At 37.5% G+C, this 24,666-nt stretch overlaps 1 protein-coding gene across 1 annotated transcript; it reads right to left on the bottom strand.

Moving 5' to 3' along the window:
* Positions 1–351: 351 nt before the first annotated feature.
* On the bottom strand, positions 352–879 carry LOC141607705 (protein FAR1-RELATED SEQUENCE 5-like). The gene has a single exon (XM_074427059.1). It carries the CDS (start codon positions 877–879, stop codon positions 352–354), a length of 528 nt encoding a protein of 175 aa, XP_074283160.1.
* Positions 880–24,666: the final 23,787 nt, after the last annotated feature.

Raw genomic sequence — 24,666 nt, 5'->3', positions numbered from 1 at the left:
AGTTATTTTAAAAGGCAAACAAAGTTATTATATAGTTCAACATGAATTATTTTATATAGACTAGCAATGAACACCAAGGTAGAAATCCTTCAGTTTTTTAAATGGTAAAACACGGTTATTGTATTCTTTTATTACAGTTATTGTATGTTAAAGTAAAAAGACAATTATGTTTATAAAATTGAATAACCTGAAATATTCTATGCTTCCTGTAGGCATCTTCAACATTTATAATGTGCATGTTTCCTTGCTCAGAAAACCCCCTAACGGCACACGAACAGGGAGCCATTTGCACTTGCTCTTAGAACTCATAGAAAACAGTGTGTGTGTAGATTTTAGAGGCATGTTTCTCAATCATTGTCTTAGAGAAACCTGTGGCAATGTGCTGTCACTTGCAGCATCAAGAAATCTGTGATTATAGCGTTGTTGTTCCATTGCACTCTGAAAACGCAACCAAAATTCTACAAGTGTGCCATCTATGCTCTCAAATCTTTTGAAATAACTGTTTTGACTCTCTGATCTTTGTGTAGTTTTCAAAAGGCAGCCTAAAGGCAAATCCCTAAAGTAAGCAGGTATCCATTTGTACTTTTTGCCATACATGTATGTCAACCAAGTATTATCATTCCACTCAAAGTCATTAATCACTTGAGTCCATTTTTCTTCAAACTCAATGGGTTCCAAGTCAGTATCCCAAACAACTCCACATATCCGCTCAACAAAGTCAGTCTCCTTATAAATCTGTGACTCAACTTTATCGGTAAGTTTTTTCATTATATGCCACATGCAGTAGCGATGTCTTGCTTTCTTGAATACAGAACGCACCCCGAGTTTAATTACCGGATCTTGATCAGTAAGAATGCACTGAGGTTCCTTGTTGCCCATACAATCAAGGAACTTCTTAAACACCTAATTGAATGACCCATCGTTCTCATGATCGACAAGTGCAGTAGAAAAAGTCACTGATTTTTTGTGGTTGTCAACACCAGTGAATGGGGTGAAGGCCAAGTGGTACTTGTTAGTACCGTAAGTAGGATAAAAGGTGATGGTGTCCCCAAACAAGGAATAATTCATTCATGCTTGTGCATCTGCCCAAAAGATTTTAGCCAAATAATTATCCTCATCAACTTGATAAGCATAGTAAAAGCCATCTTGTGATTCAGAAAGCGCCTTTAAATAATCGAGAATCATGTTCACATCCTTGTCACCTATATAACATTTAATATTTCTTTTGAAGTTCTTGAATTCTGTGAGAGATGCACCAATATTTGCATACCCATTTGATTGTTCCGCCAGAATTCTAAATGTCTTGGTAGCCCCGATGTTGAGTTTACAATTGTTAACAACTGTCTGCTTCATGTAAAGGTTAAGTGTTCTTACGTTTTTCTGGAATTCCCGTTCTTTGAGTGAGCAGAGTCTGTGATTATGACCTTCATAAAACGTATCAATAGCATACCCTATTAGCTCCTTAAGGTCATTGAATACAGCACAAAACCGTATTTTTGGCTTGCAACCAAATGTTGTTATTTTTGTTTTCTTTGGCTCTACAGATCTTTTCCTCTTCTTATTCTCTTTTGTGTTTTCAAATTCAACAACAGGTTTGAGTTTTTTGCGATTCTCTTTGAATCCATGTCTGTTGCAGACCATTGATGTTTTGTCTATCAAACCATCACGAAATCTTGTTTGTGTGTACTTTCTTGGTATGAAATCACAAGCTACATCATATAAATTGTAAAACTCTATTGCCTCCTCCAGCTTTACAAAAATTAACCCCGGAAGCAGGTTTGAAACCATTTTCTACCATCCTATTCCACTCCTCACTGCCACCTGGAGTATATCTCAATCTCAGATTATGGATAGTATTTTCTCCTGTTTCAGACGCAACAGTAGGTGTAGACAAAGTTGTTGCATTGGTAGTATTAATTTCAATGCCTGGAAACATTAAAACAGGAGAACTATTATGGTATTATTAATTTCAATATCTTAGATTCTACACAAAACAAAACAATACAATCTCTGCTACAACAGTTATTTTAACGTTATAATGCAGTTATTGCATTATACAAATCCAATTATTCTATCAGAGAGGGGAGGGTTTTAGTGAGATTGGTAGCCTAGTCCACCACAATGCACACACAGTTATTTTAATGTACTATTAAAGTTATTTCATTATTAAAGAGCAGTTCTTGTAAGGATTTTTTTGTCAGATCCTATAAAATAGTATTTATTATGAAAAAAACAATTTCTGCTACAACAGTTATTTTAACGTTGTAATGCAGTTATTGTATTATACAAATCCAATTATTCTATCAGAGAGGGGAGGGTTTTAGTGAGATTGGTAGCCTAGTCCACCACAATGCACACACAGTTATTTTAATGTAATATTAAAGTTATTTCATTTTTAAAGAGCAGTTATTGTAAGGATTTTTTTGTCAGATCCTATAAAATAGTATTTATTATGAAAAAAAAAACAATTTCTGCTACAACAGTTATTTTAACGTTATAATGCAGTTATTGTATTATACAAATCCAATTATTCTATCAGAGAGGGGGAGGGTTTTATTGAGATTGGTAGCCTAGTCCACTACAATGCACACGCGGTTATTTTAATGTAATATTAAAGTTATTTCATTATTAAAGAGTAGTTATTGTAAGGATTTTTTTGTCTGATCCTATAAAATAGTATTTATTATGAAAAAAACAATTTCTGCTAGAACAGTTATTTTAACGTTATAATGCAATTATTGTATTATACAAATACAATTATTCTATCAGAGAGGGGAAGGTTTTCTATTGAGATTGGTAGCCTAGTCCAGCACAATGCATCACAATTATTTTAATGTAATATCATATTGTAAGTCAGTTATTGTATTATTGTAATCCAGTTATTCAAATACTAGATATTGAATGATATCATGAATGAAAACCTACATGCAATTACTGTGATATTATGTAGTGGTTATTATAACGACAAAATGAGTAACAATATGAAAACAATCTACATGCAATCAGTAGTTTTAACAAAAAACTTATCAACCTAATAACAACAGTTATTATATCAGCATTATGTCACAAATTTATACCTGGATTCATCGTCGTTTGATTATCAGCAATATTATCAAGCAGAGTACGAGTTTGATCGTCTGAATTCAGCATCGTTCAAGCTGAAAATTATGGAAAAAACACGTAAATCAAGTCAGAATTTGTTATTTGATTCAATTACTGAAGTTATTCGATTATTAAATCAGAAATCGGAAGAAATATCAATACCTTCAGTCGAATTTGAAGAATTAGGGTTTTCGGAGAAAAAATGATGAACAAATTGATAGTTTTAATTGAAAAAATCAAAATAATGAATGAATTGTTGATCAAATTTTGAATAACTGATGAATTTGTTGATCAAATTTGTTGATCAAATTTTGAAGAACTGATGAAACAAATTTCGCGTGAATTTTTGATGAACAGAGTGTTTGATCAGTAGAGAGAGAAAGGGGGAGAAAGAGAGAGAAAGAGCTGGGAACTTTATGACGTCTGAAATTTTGATAATTGGGTTTTGTCAACTCATTTGCTTATATACGCGGGGGAAACTCACGAAAAGTGTCAAACTCACCGGATCTTGCCTCTATATATATATATAGATTTGGGATCCGGTGCGAACCACCTACATAGTAAGAACCGTGAGAACTCCACCTTAATGATATTTTTTCTAAAAAATGATGACATATTTGGATTCAGCATAGAATTTTATGTCTAGATAACATAATTTCTTGGTCCAAAAAGTATAAATTATTGACCGGAATCGAGACGAGAAATATTTTATTAATTTTGATGCACCTAGTACTCTTTTTTCATGTATCTAACAATTTTCACGCACCTAGAACTCGTTTTCGTGCACGTAGAGTCTGATATTTTCATGCATCTAGTAATCATTTTCATGCATGTAACAATTTTCATGCACCTAGAATTGATTTTCGTGCATCTACGGCCATTTTAGTATACCTAATTGTATTTTTTTACATTAAGTTTATATGTTGTTAATAAAATCAAAAAAATTTGTTTAGCTATACTAAAATGTGTTAGAATAAATTAAACTAAGGGTAAATGATCCATCAAAACTTTCGGAACAAGATTTGATGATGATTTAGTAAGGGTTCTCAAGGTTCTCATTATGTTAGTGGTTCTCACCGGATCCTGACCCTATATATATATATATATATATATATATATATGTATATATATATATATATGTATATATATATATATATGTATATATATATATATGTGTATATATATATATATATATATATATATATATATATATATATATATATATATATATATATATATAGGATCCTATGAGAACCTTCTTTCTATGGGAACCATGAGAACCATTCTCCAGCATTAGATCAAACAATCTAACGGCACACATCTGACATGCACAATTGTTATTTTAAGTAAAGGTATTTTGTCTGCTTTGTTATTCACTTCGCCTTCTTCAGTACTCATCTTTTCTTAGTTCCCCAATCCTAATCTGATTCCACATCCTTTATCATTTTATGGATTCTTTCTTCAATTTTTCTCCTTTTTGTCCTATTATTAAGGTACAAATCATTTGGTTTTTTTTTATCATTCAAGTATAAATCACTCAATTTTTTTTTGTCTTTTTAATTCCCGGATCTATGTCTTATACAACGGATCCCCTTACACAAACATTTCTGCTATTCTTTTGATTAATTTATATTGTTTAAGTTGACTTTGTGCTCTTTGTTTTGTAAATTGGTCATGTTTATATATTTGTTTCAACCTTATTATTTCTTATGCTCTTAGTTTCAATTTGTCGTCATCGGTTGTTAATTTTGCAATTATGATCTACTTTTGAATTAGTGTCAGTTGTTCTTATTATGTTTATTTTGTTCCCTGGCCGGTGAAATAGATGAACCTTTGATACGAAGGTTCTGAACCTGAGGTATAAAAGTTCTGGACGTTTGGTACAAAAGTTCTGAACTTGAGGTTCTCATGGTTCTCATAGGAAAGGAGTTCTCATAGGATCTCAACCCTATATATATATAGGTATATTACCATAATAATTATCCATATATATACACCCACCTTATCCCTTATCCACCCATTTTGTCCATTCAGCTCACCACATCTCAACACAATCCACCACACAAATGAGAGGAGAGAAAATAGGGAGATTCCAAGAGAGATTTTGTCCCTCCGCCTCGAGATCGTAATGTAAGATCGTCTTACACTAGTTTATATATTATTTAATTAATACCGTTGATCCGCTCGACCTTGACCCGCCCTAGGATCGTCGTTGATCACCATAGGACCACCGTTGACCACCATATGTCGAGTTTAACTGAGCATAATATGGGTATTTATTGTTGTTGTGTGACCGTTTTAAGACAAATTTTTACCTTGGTTGTCGTGGCCCACTTGGGGAGCTCTTGGGTGGTCCTTGTCATGGGGAGTGAGGAGATTCTAGTGATAGTCTTAGGTGGTTGAATGGGTGGTGTTAGGTGGTCGAAAATAGGCTGTTTTAGGAGGGTGTCATGTGGTGTGTTTGTAGTTGTTGTTGTCAGCTGCGGTTGTTGTTGTTGCCGTGTTGTGGGGTTTGACGGTGGTCAGGGGACACCCTAGGTGGGCGGTTGTGGCCAGGGTGGCCGTGGTAGGGCCGTAGGAGTTATTGTTAGTGGGTGTTGTTGTTGTCGCCGTGTTTTTTTGGTGTTTGTGTGTTGTTGGTGGTCGTGGGTGCTGCACAATGGACCACTATGGCTGGTGGTGGTGGCCCACGGTGGCAGTGGCCAGTGGTGATGGTTTTGGTGGTGGTTGGCCATAGGTGTTGGGTCGTTTTTGCGGGTTTTGGGCAGCTTTAAGACGGTTTTGATTAATTAATTTACGTATTTAATTTAATTATATTAATTAGTAATTATATTTAATTATCGTAATTAGGTGCCGACTTTATGGAGAAGCACATTTGTATCCGGTTGCTTTATTGTTTAGCGGGATTTGCTAAAAAGGTAGGTTAATCCTACTCAGTTTTAATATATGCTACGCAAAATGCATTATGACATGGTATTGGTTAAGATGACTTGATGAGTCAGTAATTAGTATATTGTGTGGTATCTTACATTTATTGGATTTGTCATGTGTATTGGAGAATGTGACAGTTGTGATTGTTTGGTAGTTGTTGAGGAGACGGAAGACGGTTGGGAGACCGTCTTCTGCTCGATTCGCCTCTTGGAGCTTCCCACTCCAAGAGGGATGTGCACATTAATGACTTGGGTTTGGAGGGACTCGTGTAGTTAAGACACGACGTTTGGCAGGGGACCCGGTTGGCTTCCGGGCCCGGTACGTCTGGACGTGTCCCGGTACCTATTTGTGAGTTGTGGTGTCGTGGGCGTGTCCCTGGCACCGGTGGTTGTACGTACGTCTGGGCATGTCCTGATACCGGCGTGGTGGTTGCTTGATAGCGTTTCATTCATGTCATAGTCATGTTGCATATTCACACACTTGCGTCGTCTCTCACTTTATATATTGAAACTAACTTGATGTGTGTCTGTGTAATTGTCACCTATATATTTCCGGGGTGGCCTCTGTCGATTCTTATGATATTTCCGATCATATGGGGAGCAGATTGAGTACAGGTTTTGCTTGTTGACGTGATAGGAATTTGGGCCGCGGCGTGGACTCGAAGTCGAGTAGCGTAGCGTAGATGACATAGATATCGAATTGTAATTTTTGTATAGTTTACTTTTATCATTTGTTTATGTTTATGTAATCCCTAATCTTGTTATTTATATCAAGAGTTTCTTAATTGTAATTCTGATTTCACTGCCTCGGGAAACCCAGACGGTAACATTTCCTAATTAACTTGGTCGGGTAAGAAGGAGGTGTTACAATAAAAGTCTTACATTTGGGGTTAATTGGCATATTAGAGGGGGATTAAACCAAGTCTTTCTCATATTATTTTTTTTTTGGTGAGGAGTCTTTCTCATATTATTGAATACACTTGTCAAGTGTTTGTTTTATTATCTACAAAAACTCATTTTACTTACTTATGTTTCATTGTAATTCTCACAATTTTATCTTGGTAAAGTCAATAGTTTAATTCATAGGCGATGTAAAATTAAATGATTTGTTTTAGTAACTGCAGCTAGAAAGAAAGATAGAATTAAATTACTTCTCAACTCTTGTATTAAATTAAACTTGAACTCTTATGTGCAAATTATATTCAAAATTTGATGAATATAATGGATTTACATATCACTTATTTATAGTGATTTAAGAAATGAATAATACCTAAACTAGAAAAGTCACTACACTTACTACATAGAATAAATGCACTTTATTTATCTGAAAAAACTTGCAATATTCTTAAACTTTATAAGTTACCAGCATTAAGTCTATTGATGGAACAATCTATGTTCAGTGAACTTAGAGTGTACTGGATTGAAAATAAATTAACATCCCAGGCTCCATAACTTCTCATAACAATGCTACAAGATAAGTTCTCATCTTTATTTAATACGTCATCAATAAGTTGAGTCATAAGTAGATTTTTTTTTATAGTAGTGAAAAGATGTATTACATAATGTTCAGGTTCTCTGAACTTACAATACATTCATTATTTATGTGGATGTGGAAATTTGTATCCACGAGGGTTTTTCAAACACTTGGAGTCGCCACCAAATTCAAGGAAATTTGGAAACTGTTTTAGAAAAAAATGGATTCGCGTGAAAGTACATGTTGGGAAGCTCATTCAAACACCTAGCCCCGCCCGTTCTAAACAACAGGGCCTCTACTTAGTCAAACAATGGTCAATTTAAATCGACTTGTGTAATTTTTATATTTGTTGTTTTAATAAATGAAAGGTTTTACAACCCTTAGTCTAGGGTTCCTAGGGCTTCTATATAATCTCTCTTAGGGCTTTCCTCTCGCTCGGGGCTTTTCTCACGATTTCAATCGTGAGTTAGGGCTCTTGTTTATTTTTCTTGACTCTTTTTGTTTCTCTATGCAGGTACAGTTGATGAGTAGCACACGGGACTCAAACCGAAAGGGTAAGGGGTCGATGGCTAACGATTAAGAGGGTGAAGGGGCTGGTCGATTAGGGTTTGTATGGGAGGAGGAACCTGATGAAGCGAATGGCAGGTGCATTCTCGTCGGGAAGATGTGGGTTTCAAGACCGATTAATTTGAAAGCAGCCATAGATAACATGGTGCGATTATTGAATCCAACTAAATCGATTACCGGTAATGTGGTGGATGCAAAAGAGAAACCTTTGTCTTTCGTTTCGAAGAAAAACGCGATAAAGCGAGAGTTTTGGAAGGACAGCCGTGGCACTTCGAGAAGTTTGTTTGGTGCTTTAATGAACCCAATAATTCAGGTAAAGTTACTGACGTACCTCTTTATCATTTTTCTATTTGGTCAAGGGTGTGTGACCTTCCTATTTCGGGGAGGTCAAGTGAGGCAAATTTACGAAAGATTGGGGTGAGCTTTGGTACTTTATCGAAGCTGATACTGGCTCGAACTGTGACTTTAATAGGGCAATACGAGTTCGTATTATTCACGATGTCCAGCAATCACTTAAAGCTGCAATACCATTAAAATAAAAAACGGCAGGGTAGTGGAGTTTGATGTGAAATATGAAAGATTACCCATCTTTTGCTATGGGTCAGGGTTATGGGGCACGAAGAAAAGGATTGCGAACATGGTCCTTATGAGGATGATGAACTGCCGTTTGGGGAGTGGCTTCGGGCTTCTCCTTGAAAAATTACAAAGACATCTAATGAGGGGTTGCGGAAAGCACAGAGGAATCTGAAATCAACCTTTGAAGATGAAAAGAAGCAGGAAGCTGAAAAGGACATTTCTTTGATAATTGAACTTCAATCTATTGCTCTCGATCTTAAAGTTAAACATGATGCTGATAAAACGAAGAGGAACGAGCAGGCTGGGCCTCATGATATATTGGAGAGTGATTAAGGAGCGGTTAATACGAAGTTAGTGAAAGAGGAGGAAGTTGGGGGACGGGTGGAAGAGACGAAGAAGGGTGATGAAGTGGAGGAGGTGTTTGGTGCGGGAGCAGAAGGAATGGGAAAAGTCGTGGGTGGGGATATGGAGGTTGATGAGGGCAGGCGGGAGGCTGCTGTGAGGGGGGGCTCAACAGAATGAACTGGTATATGGGAAGGGCAGTAAAGGGCCGGGTGGGACGAAGAGGAGGGAATGAAAAAAACAGGCATGGGTGGGGGGGGGGGGGGGTCAAGGAAGTAGTGGAGAATCGATGGTTTGTGTTAGTGGTGGGAAACGGTGTAGGGTGGGAGAGGATGGTAGTGATGGTGAGAAGAGACTTAAGGTTATGCTAGACGGGGCCGTCTTAATACCTGAGGCAGAGGTTGAGGGAACTCAACCCCGCCAGGCCCAATGAATCTCTTAAGTCTCAACATTTGGGGCTTGGGCAACGCTGACACGGTTAATGCCCTGCGTACCTTGGTACATAGGGAAGCCCCGACCATGATTTTTCTTAGCGAGACGAAACTTTGTGGTCGTGAGATGCAGAGGGTTCGGGAGAGATTGGATGGTTATTATGGGATTGAGGTTGATAGTGTTGGGAGGTCGGGTGGTCTTACTTTAATGTGGAAGAAGGAAGTGGATTGCTCATTTGTGTTGGCATCTATGCATCATATGGACTTTCATGTTCGAGAGGGTGAGAAAGAGTGGTGAGTCACGGGGTTCTATGGGTGGTCAGCTGTATCGGATCGACATCTTTCATGGGATTTACTTCGACTACTTCATGGGCAGTCTTCTCTTCCGTGGATTTGCATAGGGGATTTTAATAAAATTTTATATTCTACAGAGATGAAAGGAGGCAGCAGGGTACAATGGCAGATGAATAATTTTCAAGCGGCGGTCGACAATTGTGATTTAAAGGATGTAGCGTGGGAAGGGTATACTTTCAATTTCGATCATGGCCAAGCTGGAGTTAATAATAGACAAAGTATGTTGGACCGAGCTATGTTTTCGGCGTCATGGTTGGATTTATTCCCGTATGCGAAATGGTTCCACCAAGATAGGGAATGGTCAGACCACGCCCCGGTAAGTTTGACTTTTGATAGGAGAGAGATAGTATGAAGAACACAAAATTTTTTCATTCTAGAGCAGAGGAAAGGAAGGGGAAGAATTTCATTGCTAAGCTTATTGATGACGAAGGGCGGGAATGTGCGGGTGACAAGAATGTAGCGAGAGTGGCGAATGAATACTTTTAAAACCTCTTTACGTCAGTCGAACCTTCTAATTTCGAGGATGTGCTACTGGGTTTAGAGGGACGGGTCACAGCTAGGATGAATCGGTTTCTACATGTGGATTATTGTTAGGAGGAGATTGTGGAGGCCCTTAACCAGATGCACCCACTTAAAGCTCCAGGTCCGGATGGTATGAACGGTCTTTTCTTTCAGTCATATTGGCATGAAATCGGACCTCATGTGATTAGTACGGTTTTGGAGATTTTACGTGGTGATGTGACTCCAAGCAGGTTAAATAAGACCAATATCGTCCTAATTCAAAAGAAGAAGGCGTCAGATAAAATTCGTGATTTTTGGCCGATTATCTTGTTGAATGTGGCCTATAAATTAGTGTCGAAGGTTTTAGCAAATCGCCTGAAATTGTTTTTTGGGGATATTGTGTCGGAAAATCAGAGTGCCTTTACTCCTGGTCGTCCAATTACAGATAACATTTTAATTGCTTTTGAGATGTTTCATTTTATGAAGAACAATAGACAGACGGATGGACACATGGCGCTGAAACTTGACATGACGAAGGTGTATGATAGGGTGGAGTGGGTCTTTCTGTGACGGGTGTTGGTGTCAATGGGTTTTGACATGGGATGGATACAAAGAGTAATGGCGTGTGTATCAACAGTCACCTTTTCGGTCCTAATTAATGGTGCTCCTTCGGATGAATTTCGGCCAAGTAGAGGGTTACGTCAGGGTGACCCATTATCCCCGTAATTATTTCTCCTTTGTGTTGAGGCGTTGTCTAACATGCTAAGAAGGGTGGTTTAAAATAGTGCTCTACATGGTATTCGGGTGTCATTTACGGCCCTTGTTATCTCACATCTTCTATTTACAGATGATAGTATTTTCTTCGTCCAGGCAACGATGCAGGAAGCGGATGTTATTAACGACATATTACGACGATATAAGGCGGCTTTCGGATAGCTTGTGAGCTTGGAGAAAATGATTGTTTCATTCAGTAGAGGGGTATCTAGAGGCCAGCGGAGTGCTGTGGCGGCAAGATTGGGAGTGGTAGAAGTAGAGGAACATGCTCATTATCTCAATCTCCCGACTGTGGTAGGACGGTTAAAGAAGGTGATTACTGATATTATTAGAGATAATCTTAGCAAAAGGTTACAAGGATGGCGCGGGAAAATTTTGTCTAGGGTTGGTAAGGAGGTTCTTATAAAGGCTGTTGCCAATTCGCTCCCTACCTATGTGATGAGTGTTTTTAAAATTCCTGCTAATTTTTATGATGAGCTGAGATCGATAGTAGCACGCTTCTGGTGGGGACATGACGAGAACAAAGGGGAATTCATTGGGAGTCATGGAGGAAAATGGCTCGGCCAAAGGGAATGGGTGGTTTGGGGTTTCGTGATTTTCGGCAATTTAATCTTGCTCTCCTGGGAAATCAGGCATGGCGATTTATAAATAACCCTACTAGTACTTGGATCCGTCTTATGAAGGCCAAATACTTTCCAGCTGGTGAATTTATGACGGCAGTTCTGGGATATAATGCTAGCTATACTTGGCGGAGTATATTCGAAGCTAGGGAGGTGATGAAGCATGGGTTGCGGAGATGTATAGGATATGGGACTAAAACGAAGGTGTGGGGCCATGCATGGCTCTCGAATATGCATACGGGACGGATCATTTCACCGTGTCCACAAGGGAAGGAGGATATGTTGGTAACCGAGTTGATCAAGCTGAATGATGCAAGTTGGGATGAGGAGAAGTTGAACCAACTGCTACTTCTTTTCGAAATGGAAAGAGTTTAATATATTCGGATTAGTCCGAATAGACCATGAGACATATGGTATTGGGGGCTCGAGAAGGATGGGTTGTAAACAGTACGAACTGCCTACAAGATGCTGGCGGGGGACATGGGGAATATGGCGGGTGGCTCAAATTGGGTACGAGGGAGATGGCTCTGGAATCAGCTCTGGAAGATTTCGGTTTGGCCCCGTGTGAAGCTCTTCTTCTGGCAACTGTGTAGTGAAACTTTGACCACAAGGGCAAACATCGATGCCCGAGTTGGAGGTGAGTATTCTCTCTGTGCTTTTTGTCATTCTTTTACTGAATCGAGTCTTCATTTATTTCGGGATTGTGGGTGGCGAAATGGGTATGGGACGGCCTGGGTTTAGCGGATGTGGCAGAAGGAAGGGGAGGTGATGTGAAGGAATGGGTGGAAAGGTGTTGGCGGGAAATGTGTGTGGGGGAGGGCGCGACTTTGATGGTTCGTTGTTGGGCCATTTGGGAACATCACAACAAGGTGGTCTTTGATAATGTGGAGGTGGTCTCAGAGGGAGTGGTGAGACGGGTTAAGGATGTTATTCAAGTGGGAGTAGGGGATACGGGTGAGGAAGGCAAGCGTTTGGGGCGAAAACAGGGAGGTGAACGAGGAAACGAGGAGGCCAGAAAGAGACCGGCGCGAGAGGGCTATGTTAAAATTAACGTGGACGCAGAAGTGAAGGAGGGTGAGGGTGTTAGCACGGGAGTGGTGTGTCGTGATAGGAGGGGTCATGTGCTGTGGAGAATGTCAGTTGGTCGGGAATAGAGCTGGGAGGTTCACTTTGCAGAAGTTGTTGCGGTCTTGGATGGCCTTGAAGAAGTGGCGGTATGAGGTGTTCGAAATGTGGAGGTGGAGAGCGACTCTTTGCAGGTCATTGAGGCAATTCGAGATCGGCAGACGGGACGGAGCATGTTTCATCAACTTAAAGAAGATATTATTGCTTTTAGTTTAAAATTTGAGTCTGTTATTTGGTTACATGTGGGTCGAGTTAATAACTGCGTAGCGCACGAATTAGATCATTGTGTTCCACGAGTTTTAGGTAAGGTCGTATGGGAGGATGGATTTCCACCTTCTGTGAACGCTGTTGTTACTTTTGATCGATTATTAATTGATTAATGCGTTCGAGCATTTTTCTTCAAAAAAAATAAATAAATTGACTCGTAGATAGCCGTATCTATCGATATTAGAATTTACATAAATCCCGCCAGCCACCTGATGATGATAGGACCATGTATTCTCAAATGAAGTGCTCGTGTATGGATACGTCATATGGATGTCAAGCAAGGTTAAGTCAACGGTGTTAGTTAATTTAAATAGTTATGTAAATTGACATTTTGAATGTTTTAAAATAAATATTTATTTGTTTCTTTACATTTGTGTTTTCAAAATTTATGAAATAAAAGTTTTTATTCAATTTATTTATGATTTGATGATTTTTGAGATAAATGTAACTTATTTCATTCGATTTGAATTTAATTCGAGTTGCGACCTTTTATTTACGATTTATCGTTATAAATTATTTTAAAGAGTTTTAATTCAAATTTGTATATTTTTATTTGGAAAATCAAAAATGTGTTTTTGTGACGGTTTTTATTTATTCAAAGTTTCGAGTTTTTAAAGCGGTTTTTAAACTTCTTTTCAATGCTATTTTAGAAGCGATTTTTATGCGTGTTTTGGGCCATGTTTTGCACGAGTCTCAAGGCACTTTCGAGCCCATTACCTTCCCATATGATACCATGTTCGACCGCCACCATAGCCAGCCCAAAACCCCTCCCAAAGCCTCTCCAAAACTTGACACAAAATAGCCTATTCCCAATCCCGTATACCCTGTTTGCAGCAGCCCGGATCCACACCAAACACCTCTAAACCCGACACCAACCTAGCCTAGATCACTCCTTACACATAGCCCATGACCCCAACCTTTTCTTAGCCTATCCTAACCTCTGACTCGTTCCCCCACGAGCCACAAAAAAGCTGACTCGAGCCTCTTTGCGTACTCTGTTTTTCGAGCTCTCTTGGAGCTCGTTTCTTGAGCTCCAAGCACACAAACCGAAACTCCTCTCCTTCCCTGCGAAGTAAGAAATATTCGATGTTTCCTTTTCTCCAATTTCCAGCCATAGAATATCTAAAAAGATAGAGAATAGAGTAAAAAATAAGCTAGAGCAAATAATTACCAAAACCCGACTCGATATCTTTCCTATTCTCTAAAACATCAAAACCCTAGTCACCTAAGCTTATATAAGCTTTACTCATCCTCTACCATGATATAATAATGGAACCATAGCCTTACAACTAGTAAAAACCAGGAACCATCTTCATCTTTCCCACGAAACACACTGAAGCCAGAAAAACAGAGCAGCCCATATTGCCTTCGAAAAACCCCTTCGAAACCACCTCAAAAGACCACCAAAATTCATGAAAATTGATATACACAATCTAGGTAGTGCCCTTGATTGATTTGTACCTTTTTACAACAGCATGGGTAACGTTTAGAGCATTAATTTTCTCAATTCTTTACCCTCGCTTGTGTTTTGTCCAGCCCTTGTTCTTTGTTGTTTTTAATCATTTTAAAAGCAATTTAAGTCTAGTTCTTGCTAAAGTTTGAAACTTTGGAGTTTGAGAATTCCAAAATAACTTTTAGATTGAAAAATCTTTGAGCATTGAAGTCGTGGTGGTCAGTAGAAGATCGGTGCGCAAAATTGGTTTTACACATGAAACGTGTTTGTTGAGTTGAAGTTTGATTTCATTCGTTGATTTGAAAACCGTCGTAAACGTAACAATAACCTTGAATCCGAGATACGTGTAAGCTGACGGTGTCAAATTACTCTCTTTCTCCTTTTAATTATTGTTTTTGTCGCTTTTAATTTAAATTATCGTATTAATTATGCAATTCTTACGGTAATTATTATATTGTTGGTGATGAATTAAGGAGGATAGGATTATTATTGTTGAATGTCAATGGATGGCTTTATTGTTGTGGAATTGTTTTCTGATAGGCTAATTACTCAATTATTGCTACCATGTGATTTGTTTAAACATGTTTGTTCTTATTTATGTCGGATTTGAATTCGTATGTTTATCGGTAATTAGCATGTTGTTATTGCAATTATGAAATAATTGTCATATGTTTCGAAGGTTAGATATAATCAATGAAATTGATTTAATTTAATTTTCACATGAATTGTTCACATGTTATTTTAGTTAATTGGATATGATTAATTAGAATTGCTTGAAATCACATGAATAGGAATTGTTTGTGTCGATTTGTTTATCTCACATGTATCTCATGTATGAATACTATATGAAAATTGTTCCCATGTTGAATTAAGGTTTGGTATGAATCCTATGCGTTGATCTTTCACATGTTTAATTTAGTTATGAAATAATTAAATTAAAATTGCATGTTTGTTTTAATTGAGCTAGTTATGAAATAATTGGTTTTAATTGACGAATAAATTTTTTAAATCCTGAGAATTGTTTGTATGTTGTATTTTTATGCTTTAGAATTTGTGTAATTTATTTCATATCTTTTGCATTTAATTTGAATCGTTTGGATAACAATTAGAATTAAATTGTGAAATATGTGCTGAACCCGTACAGTGCACGACTCTGATCAGGCCAGAGGAAGTCGCCTGATCCATACAGTGTACGAGTCTGTTTGTTTTGTGTTTATTGCTTCTTATTTGTTGTAATTCAATTGTTTTAATTGCAATTTCGATTCTAAAAATTATGCAATTAATTTCTACATTTGTAGTTTATTTCAAGTTCAATTCTTATATAGTTACATTGAATTGTTTATGTTTGGATTAAATCACATGTTTATTCTTGCTTTGCTTTGTTTGCTTCTTCATGGGTTTTGCAATTGTTATTGTAATCTAACCCATGTTGTTTGCAGCGCCGCTTGAGTAAGAAGTTTCTTTCTCTGCATTTTGGTTATTTGTTTGCTAGAATAGCTAATGAACGCACATGCTAAAATAACTTGGACAAAGTAATTTTTGCAATAAACACCACGTAGAATTGATTGTCACATGTTAGGGTTTAATATGATTGGATGCATTCGACAAATGCTAGTTCAGTTAAATGGCCGTTGTTTAACTTAGTAGAGGCCGTTGTTTACAACGGGCAGGGTTCGGTGTTTGAATGAGCTTCCCAATATGTACTTTCACAGGAATCCATTTTCTCTTAAAAGGTTTATGAGTTTTCCTTAAAACTCGATGGCGACTCCATGTGTTCGAAAAATCCCGGTGGGTTATCAAATTCCCACATCCACAGAACTAGTATTTGTCGATATGCATCAATATGTTAAACCCTAGCATGTGAAAGCAATTCTAATGGTTTAAATGCACATAACTTTTTCAAGTGATTTAAACATGTGAGTTCATTAAACTATACTAGCATAAATAAACACACAAAGAGGAGAGAAAGAAACTTCTTACTAATGCGGTGTTGTAAACAAACATGGGTTAGATTACAATCAGAACAATTGCAATAAAAACCAATAAGCAAACAAGGCATTAACGAACACCAAATCAACGAAACACGTGCCATCAAGGCCGAACACCATACGTGGCTAAACGTGGCCACCAAGGGTGCATACAAGGCATATTATAGGTCAAGTCAAGTTTCAAATAAGTGACATGAGATAAGTTAATCATATGAGAATGAAAAGAAGCAAACATGCATTCAAATCAAGCAATTGTTTCACAAATCATTAGCATACGATTACGGCAAGCAAAAGGACTAAACTTAGACATTAAAAAAACTATGGAAATGTGCCTCATTGCACCATCCATGAGATGAATCGACAAACCAATCAAAGATGACAATAACTGCACAAACATGTTAACGGTTTCAATTAAATCTCAATTAAAACAATTAAATCTAAACATGCTTATTTTTCCATGTGCATCATGTTAAACATATGCAAAGTAGACTAATTCTTAGCCTATAAATTCGTGACACATAAACACACAACATACATGCAAGGCAACCAAATCAACACAAATAATTCTAATTTATGCGATTTTATACAATTCTAATTAATTAAACCCTAATTAATTAAATTAACATGGTGAATGAACAACCAAATTAAATCATCATGCATAATATAATTTAAGCAAGCAAACATCATGTTCATGCCAATATCTCATTAATCATGCCAAAATACGAATTAAAACTAAATAATTTCATTATTTAATCCAATTAAGTCATGAATTAGCAAAAATTAACAAACATGCAAACTTTAATTATAAATATACTAATTAAACATAAAAAACATGTTATAGCTTCAGAATTAAAGAAATAACATTAAATTAGACATAGATCTAAATATACGAGAATAAATCTAGCATATTTAACGATAAAACATGAAAAAACAATTAATATGACAATACAAATCGCCAAAGTCCTAACAGGAAACCAAAACCACACAAGTAAGAGCCAATGCATTGGCATTCATCATAATAATTAATCCCGTCCTCCTCCATAATTATCAATAATGACAATAATATCGCATAAATAACATTATTAATACGATAAATTGATAAAGGCGATAATTAACAAAATAAATTGCAATAAGAAGGAAAAGGAGTGTTTTTTGGCACCCACAACTTACATGTGTCTCTGACGATGGTCCACAAACATCGGGATGCAATCTTTTGGGTATGTCTACGATGTTTTTGAAATCAACAAGCGAAATTAAACTCAAACCAACAAACATGTTTCACATGTTTAACCAACTTTTACGCAACGATCTTCGAATAACCACCACGACTTCAATACTCAACGGATTTTCAATCCGAAAGATGTTTTGGAATTATTAGACTCCAAAGTTTTGATCTTTATCAAAAAAACCATACTGGAGATGCTTTTAAAATAACTAAAAACAAGTCCCAACATGGGCTTGACAGAACGCGAGCAAGGGCAAAAAATTGAGCAAATTAATACTCTAATTGTTATCAATACCATTGTACGAAGGCATGAATCAATCAAGGGTACTACCTAGATTGTATATGTCAATTTTCGTGAATTTTTGTAGTGTTTTGATGGGGTTTCGAGGGAGTTTTTCTAGAGGCGAACGAGACTGCTCTGTTTTCTAGGTTCGGGTGCTCGAGTAAAAAGATGAAGTTCTTCTTCGAGTTTCGGGCATGTAAGGCTAGGTTTCTATTCTATGTGTTCATATTCAATGGTAGGATATGTGTAAAGCTAATATGGTTAGAGGCATTAGGGTTTTCGAGTTGTTTAAAGAATAGGAAAGTAGTAAGACGGTTTTAGGAAACTCAAGTTTCCTCAATCTTTTCGAACGATTTCTCTATCTTTTACGGCTGGAAATGGAAGTTTTAAAGGGTATAGGATATTGATTTCTTAATGTTAAAGGTAAGGAAAGTTGGTGGAGGAGCTTGGAGCTCAAGAAACGAGCTCCAATGCTCACGCAAAAATAGAGCACGCTAGGGGACTCAGGTCAGCTTTGTTATGGCTCGTTGGGGCTTAGTTCTTGGGTCATATAGGCTATGCTAGGGCAGCTCATGTTTTTTTATGGTTGGGACATGACTAGGACGTGGCTAGGTAGCTAAACATAGGTGTTTGGGAGCGGGTTTGGTGCTGCTAAAAAAGAACATGAAGGTGGGTATTGACTTGGTTTGAGTCGAGGTTAAGTTGGGTTTAAGGAGGGATTTGTGGGTGCTTGGATGGGGGTTCGAAACAGGGTTGGAGGGCAAGGTAATGCGCTTTTGATTGCCTCAAAACTCGTGCCAAATATGGCTCAAAATTGCATCAAAAATCACTCCATAAATCGCATCAACAACGCGTTTAAAAACCGCATTAAAAACTCGAAACTTTGAATTAAATAAAATGATAAATAAACACCGTCACACAAATTCATTTTTTATTTTTCAAATCAAAATAAATCAAACTTTTAAATATTCAAATTAAAATTAAAATTTAAAATTTAAATTAATTTTTCAAATTAATTAAAACTTGATTTAAAATAAAACTCAAAAATCAAAACCGAACGAAATAACTTTCATTTAAATCATTCAAAATATATAACAAATGAAATAAAAACCTTTATTTCACAAATTATCTAAAACACAAATGTAAAGAAATAAAATAACCCTTTATTTCAAAACATTTCCAAATGTTAATTTAAAACACTATTTAAATTAACTTAAATCGTCGATGTAACATTGCTTGACATCCATATGACGTATCGTACCATGACCACGTCATTTAAGTATACATGTGTCCTGTCATCATCGGGTGGCTGGCGGGATTTCTAAAAACGTCAATCTCGATAGATGCGGGTATCTACAATTTAAAACTAATACAGCATCAGCAAGAGAAACTAATGAAACTAAAGTAGTATGGAGTAAAACGGATATTTTTAACGAGCGATTGAACCAACTTCACCATCATAACTGACTTCCAGATATCGTTGATACATACAAGTCGTCGGGTGACAATAACAAGGTGTACTACGCCCTTGTGAAAAGAACATAGAAAGAAAAGGTGAAAAGCAGGACGATGAAGTCTACCATCAATGGAGATAACTCTCTCTTACCTTAGAGATCGAACCGTTTGATCATAAGACCAACAAACCGAGAAATCCAGCATATAGATAGATGAGAACAAGGACAACCCCTCAATCAATCTCCAATCCACGGATTCCAAAAGGCACCGACTTCTGACGAATCCAACCCACGCTTGACATAGAGGGTCCATACCAACCTTTATTAACCCATTTTTGCAACATGCAAAAACATACAGTGACAAGCCCGAAATAATATAATCTAACTGATTCCAAAATGGAAGAAAACCCCAAATAATAGAGGGACAGGACACCCTAGACCGTTAAAGGATATGCTTCCTGGAGGAGCCTTTATTGAAGAACATGATAAGAAATTAAATAGACAAAAAAAAACAGGACACTTATAACCGATAACATGGAACTTAAGAGGAAGGTAACCACCACATCCAACCTACCCAACACTACAATTCCGTCCTATATTGATACTACCAAGTCAAACCAACACACCAATACATTTAGCACTGATTACGACCAAGAACAAGGATGAGTCCATGTCAACAACTGTAATACCCGGATATTGTGGGACCCACAAAGGAAGCTTAGTATGCGTGAGGGAACCTTATACTAGACTAGATGTGACTCGGGAGTGAGGTATAACTATAAAGTGGATCAAGTATAACCTATACTGGACTTAGTGGAGTTGTTATAATGTCCACCCATAGAAGGATCGTCTTGAAACTGTTATAACTTGATATATAGACGTGATATAGATGTGATTCCAATTGGAGGTGATAGCTTGTTATCGTACGATTCCAACGGTAGGTCACACGCCTAAAATGACCAAGTAACGAGTGAGATATGACTGTTTTACGAAAACTTGTCATTGCTGAGAACCGTGTCGCACTCGACCGAGTGGACTCGTCACTCAATCGAGTGAGTGACACTTGACCGAGTGGACTCGCCACTCGACCGAGTGGCGCTAAATCAGAACACGGGATAAGGAAATCTTATCCCCTTATCTTCATTCATTCTATCTTCTTCCTTATCTCTCCAAACTCTCTCCCTTCTCTCTAAACACCCCCCCCCCCCCCACAAACACCATTTTAGTTGATTCAATCTTGTATTAGTGGATTTCTCACATTCCTCCTTCCTTAATCTTGATTTGTAAGTTAAGATCTACCTTTTTTTAGTCTTATGAACCCTAACTTTTGGGAGTTTTCAATTGGGTTGATTAATTAGCAATTAGTATGTGTTTATGTGTAATTAGAGGGTAATAACAAGGAGTTTTGTATTGTATAATAGATTAGGATGTATTATGATAGTTATTATGTGATTATTGTAGGATGAGATGGTTTTATGAGATGGATTCTTGTTGTCTTGGATTAGTTTATGGAGGATGCTAAAAGGTAGGTTAATCCTACTCAGTTTCAATATTGTGGTTGTCACATGTTTTATGGTGGATGTTGTAATTAGTCTCATGTAATTAGATTAGTTGCATTATAACATACTTAGTCACTAATTATGTCATTAAGAGGTAATTATGAGGTATAACAACAAAAGGTTTGTCAAGATGAGTTGGTATTTAGTATACTAGTGTGATCTTGCATTTGTTATCGATTAACTTGTATAATGGCAATTTGTGATGGTGTTGTGGTTGTGGAGGAGACAGAAGACGGTTGGGAGACCGTTTTCCGCTTGAGTCGCCTCTTGAATCTTCCCACTCCAAGAGGCATATGCACATTATTGGCTTGAGTTTGGAGGGACTCGTGTGGTTGAGACACGACGTCTGGCAGAGGATCTGGTTGGCTTTCGTACCCGGTACGTCTGGGCGTCTCTCGGTACTTGTTTGTGGTTGTTAGTATGTCTGGGCGTGTCCCCGTATCAGTGTGGTTGTCGGTATGTCTGGGCGTGTCCCGGTACCGTGGTGGTTGTTGTTTGATAGCATGTCATTCATATCATAGTCATGTTGCATATTCACACACTTTGAGTCGTGTCGCACTTTATTTATTTATTGAAACTGACGTTCGTTTGTCTTTGTAATTGTCACATATATCCGGGGTGGCTTGTGTCGATCCATATGATATTTCCGATCATATGGGGAGCAGGTTAAGTACAGGTTTTGCTTGTTGACGTGATCGGGATTTGGGTCGCACCTTGGACTCGGAGTCGAGTAGTGTAGCATGGATGACATAGTCATAGACGAGTTGTGTTTCATTTATTCATTAGTTTACGTTTTTCATAACTAAACTTGTTATTATTTAATAAAGTTTATGTAATACCCCATATTTTAGACGGTAGAATTATATTAAAATATGTTTTAAATGATATTTAATAATTTAATCAATTAAATAATAAATTGTAGGACGGTAATAAAATAATTAAATAATAATTAAGACGGAAATAATATGGGCCGTGTATGTTAAGTATATAGTCGGGATTGTAATTGTTTGTGATTACTAATACTAATATGGGGGTAATTAAAAAGAAAAGGGAAAATAAATATAATTATTTGAAGGAAACTTCCTCCATCTTTCCTTCCCACATTTATATAAATAAGATGTTATACCTACCCATAAGCATACAAAAACATAAAAACACAATAATTGATTTAAGGCAAGGGAGAGAAAGATCTAAGGGAGAAAAGTAAGAGAATTCATCCAATTATTGTTGCCTCAAGGTAACACCGTCTTAATTTATATTTATATAGTCGTATTTAATTAAATTATCGTTTAAACTCCATATGGACCACCGTGAACCGTGCCGTTACCCTCATTAGTTGGCCGTGACCGTGGGGATGTCATTGGGACCTGTCGTGGCTATTGTCGACCACTGTGGGTGGTGAATTTGACGTTTAAAGTAGCGGTTGTCGCGGATTTAAGATGGGTTTTGTGACTTATTGGTTGGATGAATAAACACGGGGCCTGGGTGCTAGATAGCTTGGTTATGGGCGGTCCTAATTGTGGTGTCGGGGTGGCTTGAGGTGGTGTTTGGTACGGTGAGGTGTCGGGTGTGGTGGTTAAACGGGTTTTGGTTGTTTTTCGTTTTGTGTGTTGTTTTGGGCTGTTGTGCGGGGTTGTAGCAAGTGGTGGGACTACCGTGGCTCAAGGGAGACCACGGTGGCGGCCACGGGTGGTCATGGTGGCAGTAGGGTGGTGAATTGGTCGGGTTTCGTTGTTCTCGTGTCGGGTTTTCGGAGCTGTTTAGGGCGTGTTTTCACAGCCTGTATAGGAGGGTTCAGGTGGTGGTTAAGGATTGTCGGGGTTGGCCGTGGTGCAGGCTAGGGCGTGGTAGGATTGGGTGGTGGTGTCGGTGGCTAGGGGTTTCGCAATAGGCGGGTTTTGGTGAGGGGTTTGGGACTCGGTTTTTGCCGTGTCGTTTGGTGGTGTTTGTGTTTGTTTCACGAGGTTCACGTGGGTTTTGTGGGGTGTGCCATGGGTTTGCTTTGTTTCATTTAATTGGTTAGTAAGTCGGGTTTATGTAATCGTTACACGGGAAAAATAATTAATTAAATTAAATTGTAAGTAATTAAATTAATATAATAAATTGAATAATTAATAATTAAATTATATATTTCGTTTAGGTGACGGTTTTGAAGTGGAGTATTTCTGATGATTTTATTGGACTACTTTATTGGATTTGCCGCTGAGGTAGGTTATCTACTCAACTCGAATATGCATTGATGTAATTCATTTAATAATTGTTAGTTGGAATTGGAGGTTTGTTTGTTGAGTGTTGTGTTTTTTGATTATCACTATCCATATTGTATATTGTATTGTTGTTTTGAAGGGCCGGTCCAAGGGTGGCGGGTAAAATGAAGAACCGGTCCACGGGTGGCGGTATATAAAAGGGTGTTTCGGGATTGATATTGCTTATAAGGGTGTTTTGGGTTATTGAAAAAGGGTGTCTTGGGTTGTGTATGAGGATGTGTGGAGATTTGAGTTGTGATCGGGATTGATCATTTAAATGTTTATTCTGTATTATTGTTGTATTATTCTTGTTGTTTAGATATTCCTACTCAACCGTTGGGTTGACCGTGTATTCGTTAAATACCTGTGATGAACCAATAATTGGGAAGCAGATTGATTTCAGGTATTTGAGCTGACTTAGAAGGGGAGCTGAAGGGCGAGAGGATATGGCTTTTACTTAGCTGTCTAGATCACCTTAGAAGAACAAACAATATTTATTATTCGTATTATTTAGTTCTTCCGCTGCAGTTGTATTAATTAATTTAGTTATTTAATTTGGATTATGTAATAAGGCCATTTAAATATTATATTTATTTAAAGTACTGTGGTTTCATTTACCTTTGTATTCACTACCTCAGGTAACTGAGATGGTAACACGTTCATTTATCTAGGAATGCCTAGTAAAGGCTCTTAAATAAATGGGGGTGTTACAAAGTGGTATCAGAGCGTACGTTCCTCAGGCCTAAAACAAATGAACCAAATGAATTTAGGATGAGTCTACTAAAATGAACCCGGGTAGAAACTGTTAGGAGCCCCTTTAAGGCTTGGGATGAGTTAGGGGCCCCCTCACACCAAACTTCTGGCCCTTTTAGTTTTGAACCGGTCACCTTTGAGAGAACTGAACGAGTGGGGTAAATTGAAAATATCTTCTGTCTTAAGGGTCAATTGTTTGTCTTAGGATAGAAATTTCTAACCTTGTTGCAGGATGCGGATTGAGGTAAGTAATATGTGACGGTATTATTTTGGCCTAGGCCCGTGTGAATTGGAATAGTTGTTAGAAGTTAGTTTGTGAAATTGGATGATAATATGCACCAAATAGTAAATTGAATTAATTGGTTGAAATTATATAAATTGGGTTGAATTAATTTATAGCGTGAATAATTAATTTACATGAATGGATGTTATGTGAACTAGAAATATTATGTCTAGTGATATGCGGTTATGTGATCCCTGAGCCATGATTAGTGTATTAATTTATCGATTAAGCAATAAATTTTGTGGGTGATGGTTATTAAAACGGCTAACAACCGTGGGGGTGTGGCGGTTTTGGACGGTCATGGGTCACGCGGTTGGCCGGCTTTAGGCCAGTCCAGTCAACCACATATTGCTTTGTTT

This window comes from Silene latifolia, chromosome 10 (assembly GCF_048544455.1).
Source record: "Silene latifolia isolate original U9 population chromosome 10, ASM4854445v1, whole genome shotgun sequence".
NCBI classification, from domain to species: Eukaryota; Viridiplantae; Streptophyta; class Magnoliopsida; order Caryophyllales; family Caryophyllaceae; genus Silene; species Silene latifolia.
The sequence above is the reverse complement of the archived record's forward strand: the minus strand, read 5'-3'. Positions and strand labels throughout refer to the sequence as shown.